Source organism: Cuculus canorus, chromosome 4 (assembly GCF_017976375.1).
Source record: "Cuculus canorus isolate bCucCan1 chromosome 4, bCucCan1.pri, whole genome shotgun sequence".
In the NCBI taxonomy this organism is placed as follows: domain Eukaryota; kingdom Metazoa; phylum Chordata; class Aves; order Cuculiformes; family Cuculidae; genus Cuculus; species Cuculus canorus.
Genome location: NC_071404.1, coordinates 17,317,954 through 17,335,637, shown reverse-complemented (window position 1 = coordinate 17,335,637; position 17,684 = coordinate 17,317,954). Strand labels below are relative to the sequence as shown.

Genomic DNA, 17,684 nt, shown 5'->3' with positions numbered 1-17,684 from the left:
GCTGATTAAACATTTCTGTAGTATTTTGTTCATACTGACATACAGATACTCTGATTACTTGTTCAAACCATTTATTACAGCCTCTCTTGCCCCCATCCAAGCAGTTTAGCTCAGGTCCTAACTTTCAGATCAGATGAATAAGTGCATTGATTAACATGCAATCAAATTGAATAAATAAATCACAAGAGAGAATGAAGAATTTATCAGTCCTAATCTCCAGGTATCTACGACTGCAGCCTGAGGTGAGGGAGCAGGCTAGGTTCAGTGCTGTCCCACAAGCAGCTGCTGGTCACATGTATCATGGGCACAGGTGACTTTATTAGGCAGGACTCAATTTGGTGACTGTGCCTGTGTGAGCCTGGCTGAAGCCGCTTACCTGCCTCCACTAGACACCGGCACCATAACAGCCACAGTGGTAGTCTGATCACAAGCAAGAAATTACCAGTAGCTGAGAGCAGAAATGCCCTGTGGCCATGCCCTTGTTTCTGAGGGAAAAATCATTAAACTGCGTGTGCAAGTTTGGTAAAGAGGAGTATCCTTATTTAAAATTATTTTTGTTCTGTAAGGTGAAATTAGGCTTGTGCAGGAGGTTTTCAGGACTTCATTTGACAGTATTTATTGAAGGCCATAAGTTGCTTCTGAAATGCCCTTGCTGATATGGCCACAGCCTCTATCAGACAATTCATTACGTACAGTTCCCACAGAGAGAACCTGGGAGCTGCCATCCAGAACCTTTATGTCACCAGAGGAGCATAAGGTGCTGAAGCAGGAACTAAAATCTGATGTGGTAGTTGGCCACTGCTCCCCAGTCTGTTATCAAACACCATCAGAACCAAGTCATGCTCCTTTTGTTCCAGTGTCAAAAAGATGTGCCTTTCCCATTTTAATTTCAAACATTACTGACATGGTAATTTATCAGGATGTCAAGCGTCAAAGCTTGAGAGCAGAAATAAAACACAGAGATGATGGAAAAATGGGGAGGGGGGAAGCTCATAAAAGAAGGTACAAGCTCCAAGTACATGCATCATGTAATCCCTGTCATTTTGTATCTTTGTTTAGCTGTGAAATCTGTTATAGCAACTACTAGTGGTTTCCTCAGATGAAAAGCGATGAATACAATTTTAAGTTCCTTGATGAGTTGTCATGCAGATCTACCCCAGTCACGAGAAGCGGACACAGCAGAGTATAATGGCAAGATGTGTAGCTGACAAAACATCAACTCTCTGAAGGCACCCCAAAGTGATATACAGCAGGATAAATCTTCCAGTCAAATGAAGGCAATTCACACTGAAATCGTATTGTAAACTGACATGAATCAAAGGTCTACAATCAAATGCCATGTTGTTTTCTAAGTTTGAGAGTAAATGTGAGTAAGATTGTCCATCAGGAGTAAGAAATTAAGCAAATGCATGGCATGCTATAGCACACAATCATTGTGTTGTTTCCCACCATTGTTATGGATCCAAATAATTCTTTCAAATTTTATGTGTTTCCTGTCCAACACAGCAACATGTGCCTCCTGCCTGCTACAACCCCAGTTCCCTGCACTCCCAGAACCTGCAGAGCCTGCAGTAGCCTGGCTCCAGCCTGGAGCAGTCCACAGCTCAGAGTCTGGGCTGTGAATTCACACAGCCTGTAATCTCTTAAGCCTCACATCCCACAGGAGAATTAAGGACAAGGAGGGATGCAGCTGTGGATGTCAGAGAGGGCAGAAACAGTGCCGGTGGGGAGCTGAGCAGAAGGAGAGCATGAGGGGTGTGGGTAGCTGGAGGGTGCTGCTGGGCAGCATTAACTAATTAGGATCACTGGTAGAACCCACAAGGCTCAGCCAGAGGGGAAGGGAAGGGTGGCACAGGTGGCAGGAGGGAGGGCAGAGAAGGACTCAGAGGTTATAGCCCCCAGAAAGCTAGGCAAAGTGAGCAAGTGTCGGTCTAAAGGGTAGAGCTGATAAGAAGGATAGACAGAGTGGGTAGATTTTGGGGTGTTGGCAGAATTCACTCTTCAGCATGTTCTTGGCAAAGGGTGTAAACTGCTTTTCTCTGTAGCCCCGGTGCAGGGAAGGCATGCTGTTTCTTATCCCCACTTCCACGCACCCATCTCTCCCTGAACACGTGCTCAGCAAACAGGCAGAGGAAGACCAAATGCAATAAAAGAGGTTTTCTACCTTGATATTTTTCTTTTTGTGAGGTGGAAAGGTTGGAGTTATGATTTTGCATCTCTTCAGGCAACATTGTGCCTAGCTTAAGTCCAACTAATGAAAAAGGCTATTTATCCAATAGATCTTTAATCACGAGCTCTACTTAAAGATCAATAATAGATACAACCATTATAGTTAAGCTCTAAATCTCATGTATCTTCCTGTTATCTGAGGATTTTCCTCTGAGATAACAGAGATGATTGATACGCAGCCAGATTTTCAAATATTCACCACAGAGAATGGGCCATTTTTTTTTTCATCCAGCTCTTCCTGTTTTGGATACTTATAAAGCAGGTTTTCAAAGGCCTTAACACCTACTGTGCCGTGGTCTGAAAGACTGCTTCCTCATATATGTGAGCAATTAGGGGTTTAGCTGCCTCACGAACCTGACCGCAGCCCTGAGTGCTGAGATCATTTGTATGTTTTGGACATAAAGAATAAAGCTAGAAGGCATCTTGATTAATTTTAGCCCGATCACACTAAAGCACAAAGGACCACAGAAAAAAGATGGTGCCATCCCTGGAGAACAAGTTTTCCCAACGCTCTCTGAGCCTGCTAAGACTCCTTACCATTTTTACACATTGTGGCTGCATTATACCGTGCATGCAAACCACACACCAGCACATTGTTTGCAGTGCCCACAGCCAAATGTCGAGCAGGTAAGTGTGCAGCGAAGCGAGCCGGGATACCATTTTGATGTGGTATGCTGGGAGATAGCAAGTGAAGGAAAAAGCTGCAAACTGGTACACTATTTCCCACTTTACAGTTGTCTGCCTCTACCTGACATGCAGTTAGCGGAGAAGAAACATCAAGGAAAGGTCAACAGCTGCTCGGAGCACTTTCATGTCAGATGTGTACTTGGGGTTGCCAGCAATGTAATGGGAGGCAGCTGAAGAGGTCGTGCTTCCTTTTACCATCTCACAGTGACAAGCTGTGACATTTTAACTAGGTGCTACTTGGAGAACATGTTTTCAGTACCTAACACAATATAAATTATCTTAACTCAGCACTTCCAGAGACCTTAGGCAAACTCCTTGTATCAGGTTAGATATCAGTAGTACGAGAAAACTCAGATGTGACTGGAAAGCTTTCTTATATCAATGGCATCATCCATAAAAAGCCACAAAAGCTGTTACACATCAATAATAAAAACAACCAGAGGATCTGTGTTGGCTTAGTCTACTGTCTCCATTAATAGTGTTGGTCTTGATTTCGTCTCAATATTTCTCTGAAAGCTAGTTATCTTTTCTCCTGTAACAGTAGTTGCATGTTCATTTATATACAATCTACAGACATTTCTCACCTAAATGTCCTGTGGCAGCCTACCATAAATGGTAGTAAACCTCTAACTTGTAAAAATTAGTAATCCAAAAGAAAATCTTAGAGTCTTCGGCTACAGCAAGGCAAGATTTCCTGAAACTTCATTCCATGCTGTTCTCTTCCACATTTTTACTCGTCAAGTTCCCACAGACTTCCACTTTTGCAGTTATTGTTCACTGTAGCCATGTGCCTTCATTCATCATTATAAAAATCAGTCAATGAGGCCAGTGAGATTTGGCCTTTGTTTTAAGCCTTTATGAAAGCAAAAGAATCAAATCCACCAGAACATCTCTTTAACAGTGTTGGGTAGTCACAGTGCACTATTTGAAAGGAATAATCTCTGGTATTTAGAACAATTTTCATCCAAAGCTTGAGACAGGAGCTGTACTTCTGGTTTTGAGGACTCTCTGGTTCATTTAATACATTTGTCCTTTTGTCCAGATGTGCTGTGTTCTCCTCAAGACTACAGCATTACTCCTTTTTGACACACAGCTTAGGGTGCATATGAGAACCGTAACAAGAACTATGTCAAGAGCCTTTCTTTGAGCTCTGTGCTACTTCATTTTGGGTTGTACTACTATGTATCCTCCTGGTGAACAAACCTAGGATTAGCTGTGGACAGAATAATTGTTCTATGTGCAGAAAACATGGCAATTTGTTCTTTGATGTGCATTGCTGGCCAATGTCCTGAGCCAAAATACAGGTAGAGTTCAGCAGCACCAAATAATGCTTGTGGGAAAACTCTTCCATGTTTGGCCAAACATGCATTAGCAATGCAGACTGCTGCCATGCCATAGCCTTGATTTCTTTCTCTGCCAAAAGAGAGACCGACCACCTTTTCCATCAGTGTTTCAAGGACTTCCAAAGAACAAGCATGATCTTGGATCTCCAATGCAAATTATTTTGCCTTGATCTGTGATGCTTAATAACGGAGGGTTATATTGCAATGGCGAACCGTATTAACATACCAAAGCTGCAAACAAAAATTATGAAGGGCAGAAGGAGGAAAGTGCTGGAGCCTTTTGAAGTCTGTCACTGTATTGCAACCTGTAGGAAAAGTGCTTATCATCTCATCAGTAAATCACTGGCCCTCAGAAACAAAAAACACTTAGAGACATGGATACCAGCCCTAAAAGAAATGACAACCCAATCAGGAAATAAGAACACCTCTTAGGAAAGGTAAAACAAGGTGTTTTTGCAAAAGCTAATGGGGTAAGTCATAGAATGATAGAATCACTAGGTTGGAAAAGACCTTTAAGATCACCAAGCCCAACCATACCTGTCCATTACTAAATCACAGACTAGTTTGGTTTGGAAGGGACCTTAAATATCATCCAGTTCCAACCCCCCTGCCATGGGCAGGGACACCTCCCACTAGATCAGGCTGCCCAAGGCCCCATCCAACCTGGCCTTGAACACCTCCAGGGATGGGGCAGCCACAACTTCCCTGTCCCAGTGCCTCACCACCTTCATCATGAAGAAATTCCTATGTGTGTCTAGCCTAAATATGCGTTTCTCCAGTTTCTACCCATTGCTCCCAGTCCTATCACTATAATCCTTTGTAAACTGTCCCTCTCCAGCTTTCTTGTAAGCCTCTTCAGGCATTGGAAGGCTGCTATAAGATCGCTTCAGAGCCTCCTCTTCTTCACGCTGAACAACCTTGAGTACTTAACCTACCCATCTTTTAAACACCTCCAGGGATAGGGACTTCACCACCTTCCTGGGCAGCCTCTGCCAGTGTCCAAGAACCCTTTGGGTGAAGGAATTTTTCCTGATGTCCAATCTGAACTTCCCGTGGTGCATCTTGAGGCCATTCCTTCTCATCCTATCCCCTGGGAGAAGAGACCAACACCCACCTCACTACAACCTCCTTTCAGGCAGTTGTAGAGCGATAAGGTCTCCTCCAGGCTGAACAACCCCAGTTCCCTCAGCTGCTCCTCATCACCCTTGTTCTCCAACCCACTCACCAGATTGCTCATCACTCCCCAGGGGAAAGAACCCCCCTCGAAGACATGGCAGGAGGGATGGGGCAGGACAGAGGGACAAGAGGGGCAGGAGGGAGGGAGAAGGACAGAGGGGCAGGAGGGAGGGGCAAGAGGGGCAGGAGAGAGGGGCAGGAGGGGCAGGAGAGAGGGGCAGGAGGGACACTCCTGGGCGCTGCCCGGCGCCCCGAGCACCTGCCCCGCCGGGAAGCCGCCCGCCCGGCAGCAACAGGTCTCCGCCCCGCGGTGCGGGTCCCGGCGCGGCGCGGAGCCACTCGCCCCTCCCGCCGGCCGGGGTTAAGCCCCGCACGCCCCTCCTCCGCCTCCTCCCCTGCCGCGGTGGTCCCGCAGCTCCGCGGCGCTCGGAGCCGGCAGCCAGCCCGGCCGTTCCCCGCGGCGGGCGGCACGGGGTTCTGCCCGGAGGAGGAGGAAGGTGCTGGGGGGCTGTGGGGAACGGGGAGCCGCGGTGCCCGCGCCGCCACCTGCGCGGGGGCGGAGGGAGGCGGGACCCGGCCCGGCGCTGCGGCAGAGGGAGAGGAGCGGGGCGAGGGGCCGGGGGCGAGGGGCGGCGTCCTCTGCGGGCACCGAAAGCGCCGCCGCCGCGGCAACTCGCTGGGACTCGGTTTGGAGTTTGAGAAAGCGAGCATCCTTCCTCGGGCCTGGGCGGCGGGAGGGAGCGGGCTCCATCGGTCCAGAGCGGCCAGGGCTGGGGCGGGGTTCCCACTTACCGGCGTATGCCTGAATTTTCCCAGGAATCTTAGGCACGTTCAGTTACTTCCCAAGGACTAATTTTAATGTTGTTATGAACTTCACAACAGTCAAAACTCGTTGCTAATTTGGCGTTGGCCCCAGCTTTGCCTGACCCTGCGTTTGAGGTATCAAACCGAGCAGAGGTGATTACAGAAGAAGAGGAATCCGTTCAGCACGGATCATACTTCACACGAGGCGCTATAATCCTCAAAGAACACTGTCTGAAAAAGCAGTCTGGAAGAAAACATGCGATCAGAGGGATATTCTGCCTAACATTCAAAAGATACAGTTACTGAGATGAAAATTAACTCTGCTTTAGCTTAAATCAAAAATACTCCGCTTTCTGTAATAGTGACTACTATCGGAGCAGTTGGAGAAACTACCACAGCGGTGAGTATCTAGCGGAGGCAGAGCTGTGGTGCTCCTGCTCTCATGCAGTTTGCAGCTCAAGGACTGAGCAGCATGGCAGAGGAAGGAATGTCTACAGTTTTCCTAATGGGAAAGAAAATGAAGGAACGACTTGGTCAGAGCTGCCGGTGGGAGTATGTGGGGTCTGTCCTCGCAGTACCTTGCTACTGGGGTGTGTGTTCATTTCACATTAGTCAAAAGACTGCCTGTTTGTGGGCTGGTTTTACTGTGCTTTAATATTTTCTGTGTGATGCTGAGAAGCGCTCTCACAAGGAACGCTCTATGAATACTAGGATAAATGTACCACTTAAAATCAAATCTAATATGTAATTTCTTTTTGTTGTTGTCAGCTAGTGGAAATACAAACGTTTTTAGGCAGTCAGCTGAAAATCGGACCTGCTCATGTTCTGGAGAAGATACCTCGCTTAGAATTTTTATAGGTCTGTTTATGTTGTTTGCAGATGGCTGTGACTTGTAAAATAGCAGGATTATTTAGTGTTATTTTTATTCATTGATGGATTTTCAAATTACTAAGTAGCTGCTGCAAGTGAACTGGGTTCTGAATATCCATTTTTTCCTGACTTGTGGACTTACTCATTTTCAGCATGTAGTAAGCATGTTGGATGCATATTGAGGCTCCCCTGTGTAGAAGATTCTGTCTAGTGGGGGTTTGTCAGTGCTGTCAGACTATTCTGCAGTCCCTAGTGCTTATTAGGTTTATTTACTTCCTGCTCCTCCTATGGCAACAATTTGTAATTGTTAGGCTTAGGACAGATTTTGCAATGGAAAACTGTAGTTTTTTAACTAGCTGGTGTCTAACTTGGCTTGCTGTATTATGTCTCTTAGCTGTGAAGGTGGTCATGTGGTTTGTTGGGGATTTTTAAGGCATACTTGGGAGTTTCAGTCTTCCTGTAACTCTGTTTTGTGGCTGTTTTAATTCATTTTACTCTTAGGGTGGTTGCTCTCACTGGAACAACCTCTCTCTAGGGGATTACACTTTGAAATAACTAGGTAAACAATGTAACAGCTCCTTTGTGTAGGCTTCCTATGGACAACTGCGTCTTCCACCATCCCATCCCATCCCACTGCCAGCAGCCTCCCAGATTGAGTTTTAGCAGTCTAGCCTATAGTTGATTGAATTTCAGTTCATGATCAGGGTTCATCATCGTTGTATCACTGCACTGCAGCGTTGTGTTTGTGTGGATTGCAGCGGTAAATAGGAGGACAGTCTTGTTGAAACAAAGAGCTGGACATCATGCTGTGTCTGAGCTGGGCTGTTTAGAGTTGATGTATCATGGAAGCAGTTCCTGAACTGCATTTTTTGCTCTGTCTCTTCTCTCTCTCCAAAACTTATGGTGGAGTTGCTGAAGCTTTCTTGGTTTTGGAGAATATTCCAATATTTTTAATAACAGGTAGGATATATTGGAGATGCAATAATACCGCAGCATACTTGGTATAAGGGAGATGGTGTTCTCCACAGGCAGTGTTTAAAACCCCAGGAATTATATTTAGTGACTTGTACCTGTAGAATATTAGTGACAACCACAGGACAAAAAAGGAAAAGCGCTAATATTTTAAAGATGGACACTCGCAAACCACACAGAATGTAAATTAAACACTTTCATTACTAGATATGTTATTATGTACTTCACAGGGTTTGTATTTTTTTTTTTAATCAGAACAGCAGTTAAATGGATATCTTACTTGATAATTAATGTAAGCACTTCAAAAGGTGCTTATTTTTATTCACTATTTACTTGAACTTGTGGAGAGTTGTACTGGCAGTTATAGTTGCTCACTGACTGCTGTGATGCCATGCTGTTTCTGAGGAAATGAGGTGGCTACATACTTCAATGGAGAGTACTATGAACTGCTATGTAATTCTCCGTGTCACTCGTGTATGTCATTCTTGCAGTTCTCACAATTATAAATTTCATGGATGGAGTTTTCCTTTTTAATGCTGTTTGTCTAGTGTATTTAACTACTAATGTGCTCATAGTTAAGTTTTGCTAATCAAAATAAGGATAACTGCTGGGAACTTTTTACATCTGAGCTATTTTTAGGTAGGTTGGATACCTAATGAATCTCACGGGCATCCCGAGTTACAGATTTAATAGTGTTCCTGCAAGTTCCTGTTCATTACTAACGTAACCTTGAAAATATATTAGTGTTTTATGTAATACAGAGAAGATCTGGTGTCAGCCTGGAGGAATTGTATGGTAAGATTATATACACTGTGTTTATTGTGATACGTTTACCAGTAAAGGGAGAGGAAGAGAATATGGTCAGAATTCTGCAGATTATATCATTTTCAAGAAACCCACCTGCTTTGCTGAAAAATTCTGAACTTTATAAAAGCTTAACTGAAAATTATGTAGAGTCGGAGACTCTAGTAGTGTCTTTGGAATTGAAAGCTGATTTTTTTCCATCCGTTTCCTTGGCCTGTGCTGAAGTGAAGGAGTCTTTCCTAGCCCAAGTTGGAGGGGATGTTACTATTTACATTTCTTAAGTGTTAGTTAATTACACTGCTGTTATTTTGTAGATTCTGAATGTTCTTAAACTTGTAGGCATCCAAAATCATCTTAATGGCATTCAGCTTTAGCAAGCTATGAATGAAAATTGTTGGGTTGACTCCTCCAGTTCTTAAGAAGAGCCTTGAGGTAGTTAATAGAAAGTATTTACTGACACTTGTGAGCATCTGTCAGGAGAGTGAAATTGTGTTGTGGTTTTTTTGTTTGTTTGTTTTTAACTTTTCAGTGATTAATAATTTCTTTCCTCAATCGTCCTTGGAGGACGATTAGGAGTAGCTGTCATCAGGAAGGTTTTACTGAGAAGTTGAGGTTAAAGAAGCTACAGGATATGACTTGTAATAATTGTCATCAGCTATGGTAATATTGTGTGGCTAAATGCATTGTATAACTGTTGTGACATGACATATTGTACTTATTTGGAAGTGCATTTCATACATTGTTGCTTTAGTTCTGTTTCCCTTGGAGCTCTCCCAGTGCTCTGCTTTATTTGTTTTCGAAAACTCACTGACCTGGAACTATGCATAATTGTTTTTTCCTGTCATCTTTCAAGTAAAGCGTATATAGTAGACCATATGATTCACAAACCTCAATTTTTTTTTTCTTATTGTCCTATCTGGCTTGCTTTGACAACTACTGATATATTCAATTTCCACAGAAGATTGCAGGTTGTCTTGCACTTTCTTATTTGCTTGCCCACACCTTAATGAGCTCTTTCTTGTTTTTGCCAGAGATGGTCCACTGAGTCATTTCTATGAGGAGCTTCTGTACTACCACTACAAAGCAAGAATACATTAAAGAAAAAAAGGTGTGAGGGTGCACCAGCATTTTCTGGCTAGAAAGCTAACCGCCAAGTGAAGGTATTGAAGATTTCTAGACTTGCTGGGACAAATATCTCTACCTCCAGTTTTATGAATACTGCTAGCTATGGCTGTGGAACTCTGTCTGCTGCTGCTGCTGTTTTGTGGAAGTACAATTTCAGAGGTACAGCCTATATACAAACCTCCTCCTGGGACTTTGGATTTTGGATTTGTACCAGCCAAGACGTATGATACAGGTGCATACCATGAACCTGGGCCAATAGGAATTCTGTTTAAAATAGTACATGCATTCCTGTACTTGGTGCAGCCAAATCCTTTTCCTCAAGGTAAGCAGATAAGCTACTTTTTTTAAAAATAAAGATTTATTATTGATGTGCTCATCCTGTTGTAGGTACCAAGACCATAATCTGAATAGCTTTGTTACATGAATAGCTTTGTTAGTAGCACGTGCTGTGGCCTGGAAGTGTGTACAGTTCCATATAAAATAACATTGTTCTGCTAAGCATAGTGAGGGAGAGGTTGCTAATGAAAATATAATGTTGATGAAACTTCGCAGACTTTGCTTACACAGCTCAAAGCTGTCACTGAAGCATTTGAGTTTTTTCTTTTTCGCTTAACTGAGACCTTTTCTTATGTATGCTCAGATGTGTGAGATAGGAGTAACGCATAAACTGCTCTATGTTTAATATTAAATCCATAAGAGAGAGCTCTCCAAGATTTCCACTTTAGCATTGGAAAACAGATTTAGTATAGGAAACAGAAACTTAGCAACTTCAAACAAATTTCATTTGTTCCTATGTCTGTGCATCCACAGTCAAGTTTTATGTAAGGGCAGTTCCATCACAAAGCCATGTGTAAATTCTTGTTCCTTTTGTTCCTTGTTTCCTTTTCGAAACTGCATTTGTTTTATTGAGGTATTTTTTTCCATACTTTTCCTACTAAGTTGTTCCTTTTTCTAAAGGAAAAGCTAAGATATCGGAGAGTTTGTGCTTCCTGAGGTTGCCTTGCTTTTGGGAACCCTGTGTGTCTGTGGATCTGGCAACTGTGTCGATGTGCTTTTTATTTCATTTTGCTCTTAAAGGAAAATGCTAATGTGTTTGTATAATATTGGCATTTAAAATGATATCAAGGTGAAGCTTTAATAAAGATTAAGGATAGCTTTTGTTTTGGATTTGATTCCTTTTGGTGGTTTAGCTGTAACTGTATAAAAGGTGTTATTTTGTAGTGTGTCTTTCAATTTATATATTAAAACCTTCAGTAATTTAAATTCTTAAATTCTTTGGTCACGTTACCTATATGATGCCTGAGAACTATTACTTGCTTGTATTTTTGGCATTCCTTCAATAGCTATGGAAGAATGAGCTCAAATGAGCTTGAATGAATGAATTCTATTCAGACAAGCATCCGCAGTCCCAGGTGTTAACCAGGAGAACAAAATACTGGCCTGTTCGTTGCAAGATCTGTCTTCTTAGCAGGTCTTACACAAGGTGTAATGAGGGCAATTGCATGAAGCTGACAGTAATGTTGCCTTTTGGAGGAACTGTTTCCAGATGCTTCTGCTTTTGTGGTCCGTTTCCTTCCATTAAATATGCAGATGAACTAGTAGCCTCTCCGTGAGACCTGATCTGTTCGGATTGTCTGCATTCAACTGTTAGGCAGAAGGCAGGCCTGTTTCTAAAGCCCTGCTTTTGAATATATTATTCTCTTATGCCAGTGGAAACTATATTTCAGTGAGATGTTTACTGTATCTTTATATTACACAGGAATTTTGTCTGTAAGGTTGTATATCAAATTTAAAATTGTGTCCTAAGCATGTAAATAATTAAGTATAGAATTTATGATCAAGATTGTAGTCTTGTGGGACTGCTTGTAGTAAGTTCTACATCAAGTAGGCATTGTGGAATCCCGCATTGAAGAGAAAGGAAACATCTAGAATTAAATCTCTTGTTCTTAGCTTGTATGCTTTGGACTTCTCATAGCTCTCCGTCCTTCCTCATAGATACTTTTTGCCAAATCAGTTATTTTTAGAAGTTAGGCTTTCATTATTTGCATTGGATGAAGCCCTTTTCCCATGCCCCCACATACCTCACTGCAAAATACAGATTTGACGGATCATGTCAGTTTGAGTCATACCATTTAATTGGTTAATCCCGATAATCTCTTTTGCCATATGCTGTTCTGTTTTCGCATTCAGTATATTAATAGCGTAGTTACATATTTGATATATCTTTTTTTTTCTCTTTAAACCATCAGCTTGAAATGGAGTTAATTCTGATTCAGAGGTGAAAATAAACATAATCACAAATGGGCATAGAAAGCAAGCCTTTTGATGTTTCTAACTCAGAACTTTGTCATTCTGGTTGGGCTGGTGCTTCAGAAGATTTAGCTCCAGGGTGATACTCCAGTGTCTAACCATAACATAGAGGAGAAGTTAGAGTCATGCGCCATCAGTAACTTAGGCCTTTGATCTCAGTAGTCCTATATTTTTTTTCCTGGAAGAAAAAAAAAATATAATTTTCCGTGTATTTTTTTACTTGGAAGTACCTGATGTTTGGTTTTCCAATCCACTCTTAGTACACTTAGCTGGGAGGAAAAAAGTGACATCTAATTGCATGTAGATATTCCTGCCTTTGCAAGTCACTTTGCTTGCAGTAGTGCTCTGATAGAGCTGAATATGTTACAGTATAATATTCACACCACTTCAGTCCCAAGTATGCTTTATAAGAAGAAGGCTAGCATAAGCTTTATACTGTTATGATAAATGAAATACAAAACGCATCAGAATCTTTGGGAAACGTTGCTCTTGAAGTATTTGCACACTGCTAAGCCTTAACATTTATTTAAATGTTCTTATATGTTACTTACTAGTTGAAAAGGATCACTTCATTTAAAGAGAATAAATCAGTCAAGAAATATTTTTTGAGGGTTTTTTTTGAGATAAATCTGAGTGAGTAATTATTTTCTCACTTCTAAATTTGCTCATGCCATTCAATTTGTGGACAAAAAAGTAGATTAAGTTTAAATTTAATAGGTAGGTTATTAATGGGATTAAATATAGTGCTCAAGTAAAGCACAGTAACAGCATCTGGGCAAGAGACTGTTAAGTCCTTAAGTTTTTTCACATTGCTGAATCTTTAAGACCAGCACTGCCCCTTGGATATGGCAAGAAACTAGTTTAAAGAAGTGAACTACCGTATTTGACTGCAAAGTTTAAATAGATTCTGCTTTCAACCCCACCAGTCAAATACTTCTGCCCTCACTAGATGATGTATTGGTTAATTGAGAGTGAATTTACTGCCAAGCGTAAACTTATGCAGGGAAGCAAGCCTCTGCTTTGAGTTAATGATAGACTGGAGTGCAAAAGACTGTGTTCAGTCATTGGTTTGCTGCCTGAGGCTCAGCAGGTCACATCTGTAAAACGGTGATGACAGTGCTACTACTCCTTTTGCTGAGCACTGTGTAGGATAGAACATCATTATTCTCTTCTGTTAATAGCACCACTTGCATAAATAGGTGATAACAGGAAAACTGCAAGTTGCTTCTGTCACTCAGCTAAGAGGACATCTAACAAAACAACTTGTTGGTTTTTTTTCTTTGTTAGAATTTGTCATAAACTGAAGTGTTAATTATTAATAAAGCTAAGTCAGTCCATAGTCATGACATGGTGCATGTCGCCTGTTATGTTGGAGACCTTCCGATGTGAACTTGGTTTACAAGTATTTGTATTTACAGGGCATGGTCAGTATGATCCTCTGGCTGCTGTGAGTATCTTATCATGGCTTTGTCTTTGTTCCCATGGAAACCAGTTGTTAGTTGCAGTAAAGCCATGTTAATCTGAGATTCCACATGCCATTAGCATGGGTACAACAAATCTTAGGCTTCACAGCTTGTGTCTTGTAATGAAGATGCAAAGAGTTCACTAAGGAGGCAACCTGGGAATAAAGTTCCTGCTCCTATTTTTAGGTGAAATAAGACAAAAGCTTATAGGCGTTTTTACCGTAGTCAGGTAAGGTAACCGTGCCACTAGATAGAGTTACAACTGCTTTGTTCCAGTTTCTGCTTTTTATTCTGGATCACCCTCTTTCTGCTGAAGCAGGAATAAAACTTTTAACATCAAAATCAACTGTTACATGGAGGCACTTCCTGGGCAAAACATAGTATGAAGAGTTAAATGTACACTGCCTGCAGAGAACAAGAACAAGCTGGTTTTTTAGACTTGGACTACACCTCTCTATTCTTTCTGTTTGTGCAGTCCCACTTATTGAACAGTTTGAGCATAATGCTGAGGACTGGAACCTGACTATTTTAATGTAAACTCCTGTCTCTGACCCCTTTTGATGTTCTTTTCTCTTCACCTGGTCAGCCTTTAAAGCAGCTGCAAATTGTGGAGTTCAACAAGTTAGTCTTGTGTTCTCTGTCTCTGCAATTAATCTCACTTTAGTACATTCAGCAGTTAAAACATTTTAACATTTTTCTTATAAAAAAAATTACATAACTTGATGCGAAAGTAGTGTATCTGCAGGTAATATAGCTGTAATAGAAAATGCATATGCAAATCTCTGTTGTTGTAGGTAGACTTGATGAGCTCCTAGGATATTGATTTTTTTAATACATTAGCTGTGTTGGATGTGATGATAGAAAGCAAATCATCAAAGCAATTTATCACCCCATCAGTTAAAACTCAGTCAGAATTTTTTTTGTGTGTAAAATAATTTCTTTCTTTGCCTTTGGTAACTGTTTAGTTCTTGTTTGTCTGTTTCTGCTTTATTTTTGCTTCCTGCTAGTAATAAATCTTCCACAGCTCCCCTACAAAAAAAAGCAGGTGTCTGGATGTTGCAGCATTGGAGCTAACCTACAGGTAGCTGGCAATGCCCTTTGGATTTTAAACTTCAGACTTTCTCAGAACACTGGGCATGTCTGCACCAAAATGTAGTGAAAGGATGGTGCTCTGTCTCTGATGCTGTGGTTCAGCAACATAAGATGCTGCTCAGATACCCACCTTTGACCTTTTATAAAACTTAAATTATACTATCCTTATTTCACTTGTGTGAAGTCTCAGTTTTAGTTTGGGTGTGAAACTGCACTGATGTGATAAACTGCTTTTTTGAGCTAGTGTTTTACACAGCTACCCCCCTGTGCAAATGGGTTGATTTTCTTAAAGCTTATGTCCCAGAGCTGGGTTGGGAACGCAGATGTAATTGCTGATGCAGGAAGGTCAACTGTATCCTGGGCTGCAACAAAAGAAGTATGAACAGCAGGTTGAGGGAGGTGATTCTCCCCCTCTGCTCTGCTCTCGTGAGACCTCACGTGGAGTATTGCGTTCTGTGCTGAAGTCCTTAGCGCAGCAAGGACATGGATCTGTTAGAGCGGGTCCAGATGATCAGAGGGCTTGAGCACCTTCACATACAAAGACAGGCTGAGAGCGTTGGGCTTGCTTAGACTGGAGAAGAGAGGGCTCTTGGGAGACCTTAGAGAAGCCTCCCAGTACTTAAAGGATGCCTACTGGAAGGCTGGGGAGGGGGTTTTTATCAGGGAATGTAGCGGCAGGACAAGAGGGAATGGCTTTAAATTGTAAGAGGTAAGATTTAGATTAGATATTAGGAAGAAGTTTTTTACTGTGAGGGTGGTAAGACACTGGAACAGGTCGCCCAGAAAAGTCATGGAAGCCCTGTCCCTGGAGGTGTCAAAGGCCAGGTTAGATGAGGCTTTGAGCAGCCTGGTCAAGTGGAGGGTGTCTGTGCCCATGGCAGAGGAGTTGGATGATCTTTAATGTATCTTCTGACACAAATCATTCTATGATTCTCTCCCCTTTAGTAAGTTAGCTAAGATGCATTGTGAAATGACTGTTTTGGTAAGCTGTAGAGTCATTGCCTTCACAGCATCCCTGAACTCTGTTTTTTTTCCAGCACTGTGGTTAGAGCTTTGATGTGAGAGTAGTAGCTGAACTATGTATCAAAAGTGCAAGTTCCATTGACAGAGGATATGTGTATTGAGTAGCAGTGGCGTCACTTGGGTAGAACTGGGATAAGAAAGGGGACTTATAGCACTCCTTTATTTGGTGAGTGGTGTGTACATTGAAACAGTTGTGTCTAACGCTGGAAATACTGGGAAAGATGGAGCAGCAGGAAGATAGGAGATAAATCAGCCTCTTCTCTGCCCACTTGTATACATTTAAGGAAATAGCGTTTAAAAAATCATTGCTCATTTCTTGCTGGGAAGCAGAGAGACGCTATACTTGATGACATACTCAGGTAAACAAGGAACACTGAGAACATTTGTGAAGCAGATTTAAGGCTTGTTTTTTTATTTTTTTAGGTGTCAGAAGAGTAATTTATTTTTCCCTAAACTATTCCAAACTGGAGACTATCTAACAGTTTTCTTGTAAAAAGGATTTTTTGTGGACAGGGTGGAGACAGGTTTATACAGATTATCTACTAGAGGCTATCGCAGAAAAATGTGGCTGCAGACATTAACACTTCCCTGATGTCTTTCTGCCCACTTCTTTTGGATTACATAAGCAAGGAATCACTTTTGTAGACAGGTGTTATGTGGAAAATACACGAGTCTTTTTTTTAATCAGTGTAGCATAGTTGATTATCTGACAATCTTGTACTGTACATACATCTGGAATCCTTTCTCTAAAGTATCTTCATTGCTTGCCCTGATCTGGTTTAATACTAGCTGCCAGCTGTGCCTAGGACGAAAAGCATGCCTTGACAGCAATTGGAAAATGACAATCCAGCTTCACAATTTCAACAGTATTAGGACAGAAGGGAGAAACTAATGAAAATGAACCTCAAGTGGAATTTGAGGGAGCTGGATTACTTTCTCTGGGGAAGGTATTCAGAACTGGCATCACCACAGATGACTGTAGTAACAGGCTGGAGGGCACCTCAAGCAATAGTAACTCTTGGAGGCTAGATTATAATAGTAAAAACAGTGGGCTTACAGTTGTGTGGTATTGAGACTCAGCTCATATTTCCCAAACCTAAATTGCCTTCCAGCTCTTCCAAATTACACAGGTTATGTCCTTTGTCTGCTGGGAAAGTTTACTAGCAAGTGGGTCGTGGGTGCCCCATTCCTAGAGATGTCCAAGAACAAGCTGGAGGAGGCTTGGAGAAACCTGGTCTAGTGGAATGTGTCCGTGCCTATGGCAGATGGTTTGGAACTGAATGGACTTTTAAGGTCCTTTCAATCCAAACCTTTCTATGATTCTATGAAACCAGCTGCCATGGATATTACCTAGCATAGTTTAAGCTGACTAATCTATCAGTATATATATCTTAGTGTAAGCCTACCAGTTGCACCCACCACCATACACCTACTTTGACACTTCTTTGCAATATGCAGATATAGTTGTTCATATCTGAAACCATTTCTGTGATTAAATTATGACCTGTATTGTATCATAACATAGTCAAGGTTTTTATTTGCTCTGAGAACATACAAAATTATTTTATCTTTGTGGACTTTAACCACTGTAATCGCTGTTTAATGTGAATATTCTTACTACTACTAAGTATTGCTTTGGCTGTGTAACTCAGCTGAAAGATGCCCAGGTATACTTGTACAGAACAAATACAAATCAGAGACCTAATTAACTTTCTTTGGAGTAGCATGCTTTACTTTTGCTTTGATTTTTTTGAGTGAAGTAGTGATCTCTGTTGTACTTTGAACC

At 41.8% G+C, this 17,684-nt stretch overlaps 1 protein-coding gene across 12 annotated transcripts in view; it reads left to right on the top strand.

Annotated features, from left to right (window-relative positions):
• The first annotated feature begins 5,794 nt into the window (after positions 1-5,794).
• PROM1 (prominin 1) overlaps positions 5,795-17,684 on the top strand; it is a 63,532-nt gene continuing 51,642 nt past the window's right edge. For 10 of the 12 annotated variants that reach the window (XR_008449704.1, XR_008449702.1, XR_008449703.1 and 7 more), the window contains exons 1-3: positions 5,795-5,932; positions 6,318-6,639; positions 9,917-10,332. Coding sequence is in view for 3 of the 12 variants with exons in the window: in XM_054065684.1 (XP_053921659.1) it covers positions 10,113-10,332 (220 nt within the window). In the remaining 9 variants the exon portion in view is untranslated. Of the gene's footprint in view, positions 5,933-6,317; positions 6,640-6,683; positions 6,830-9,916; positions 10,333-17,684 lie in introns of those variants that run through there. The other 2 variants (XR_008449697.1, XR_008449698.1) reach the window with 2 other exon arrangements.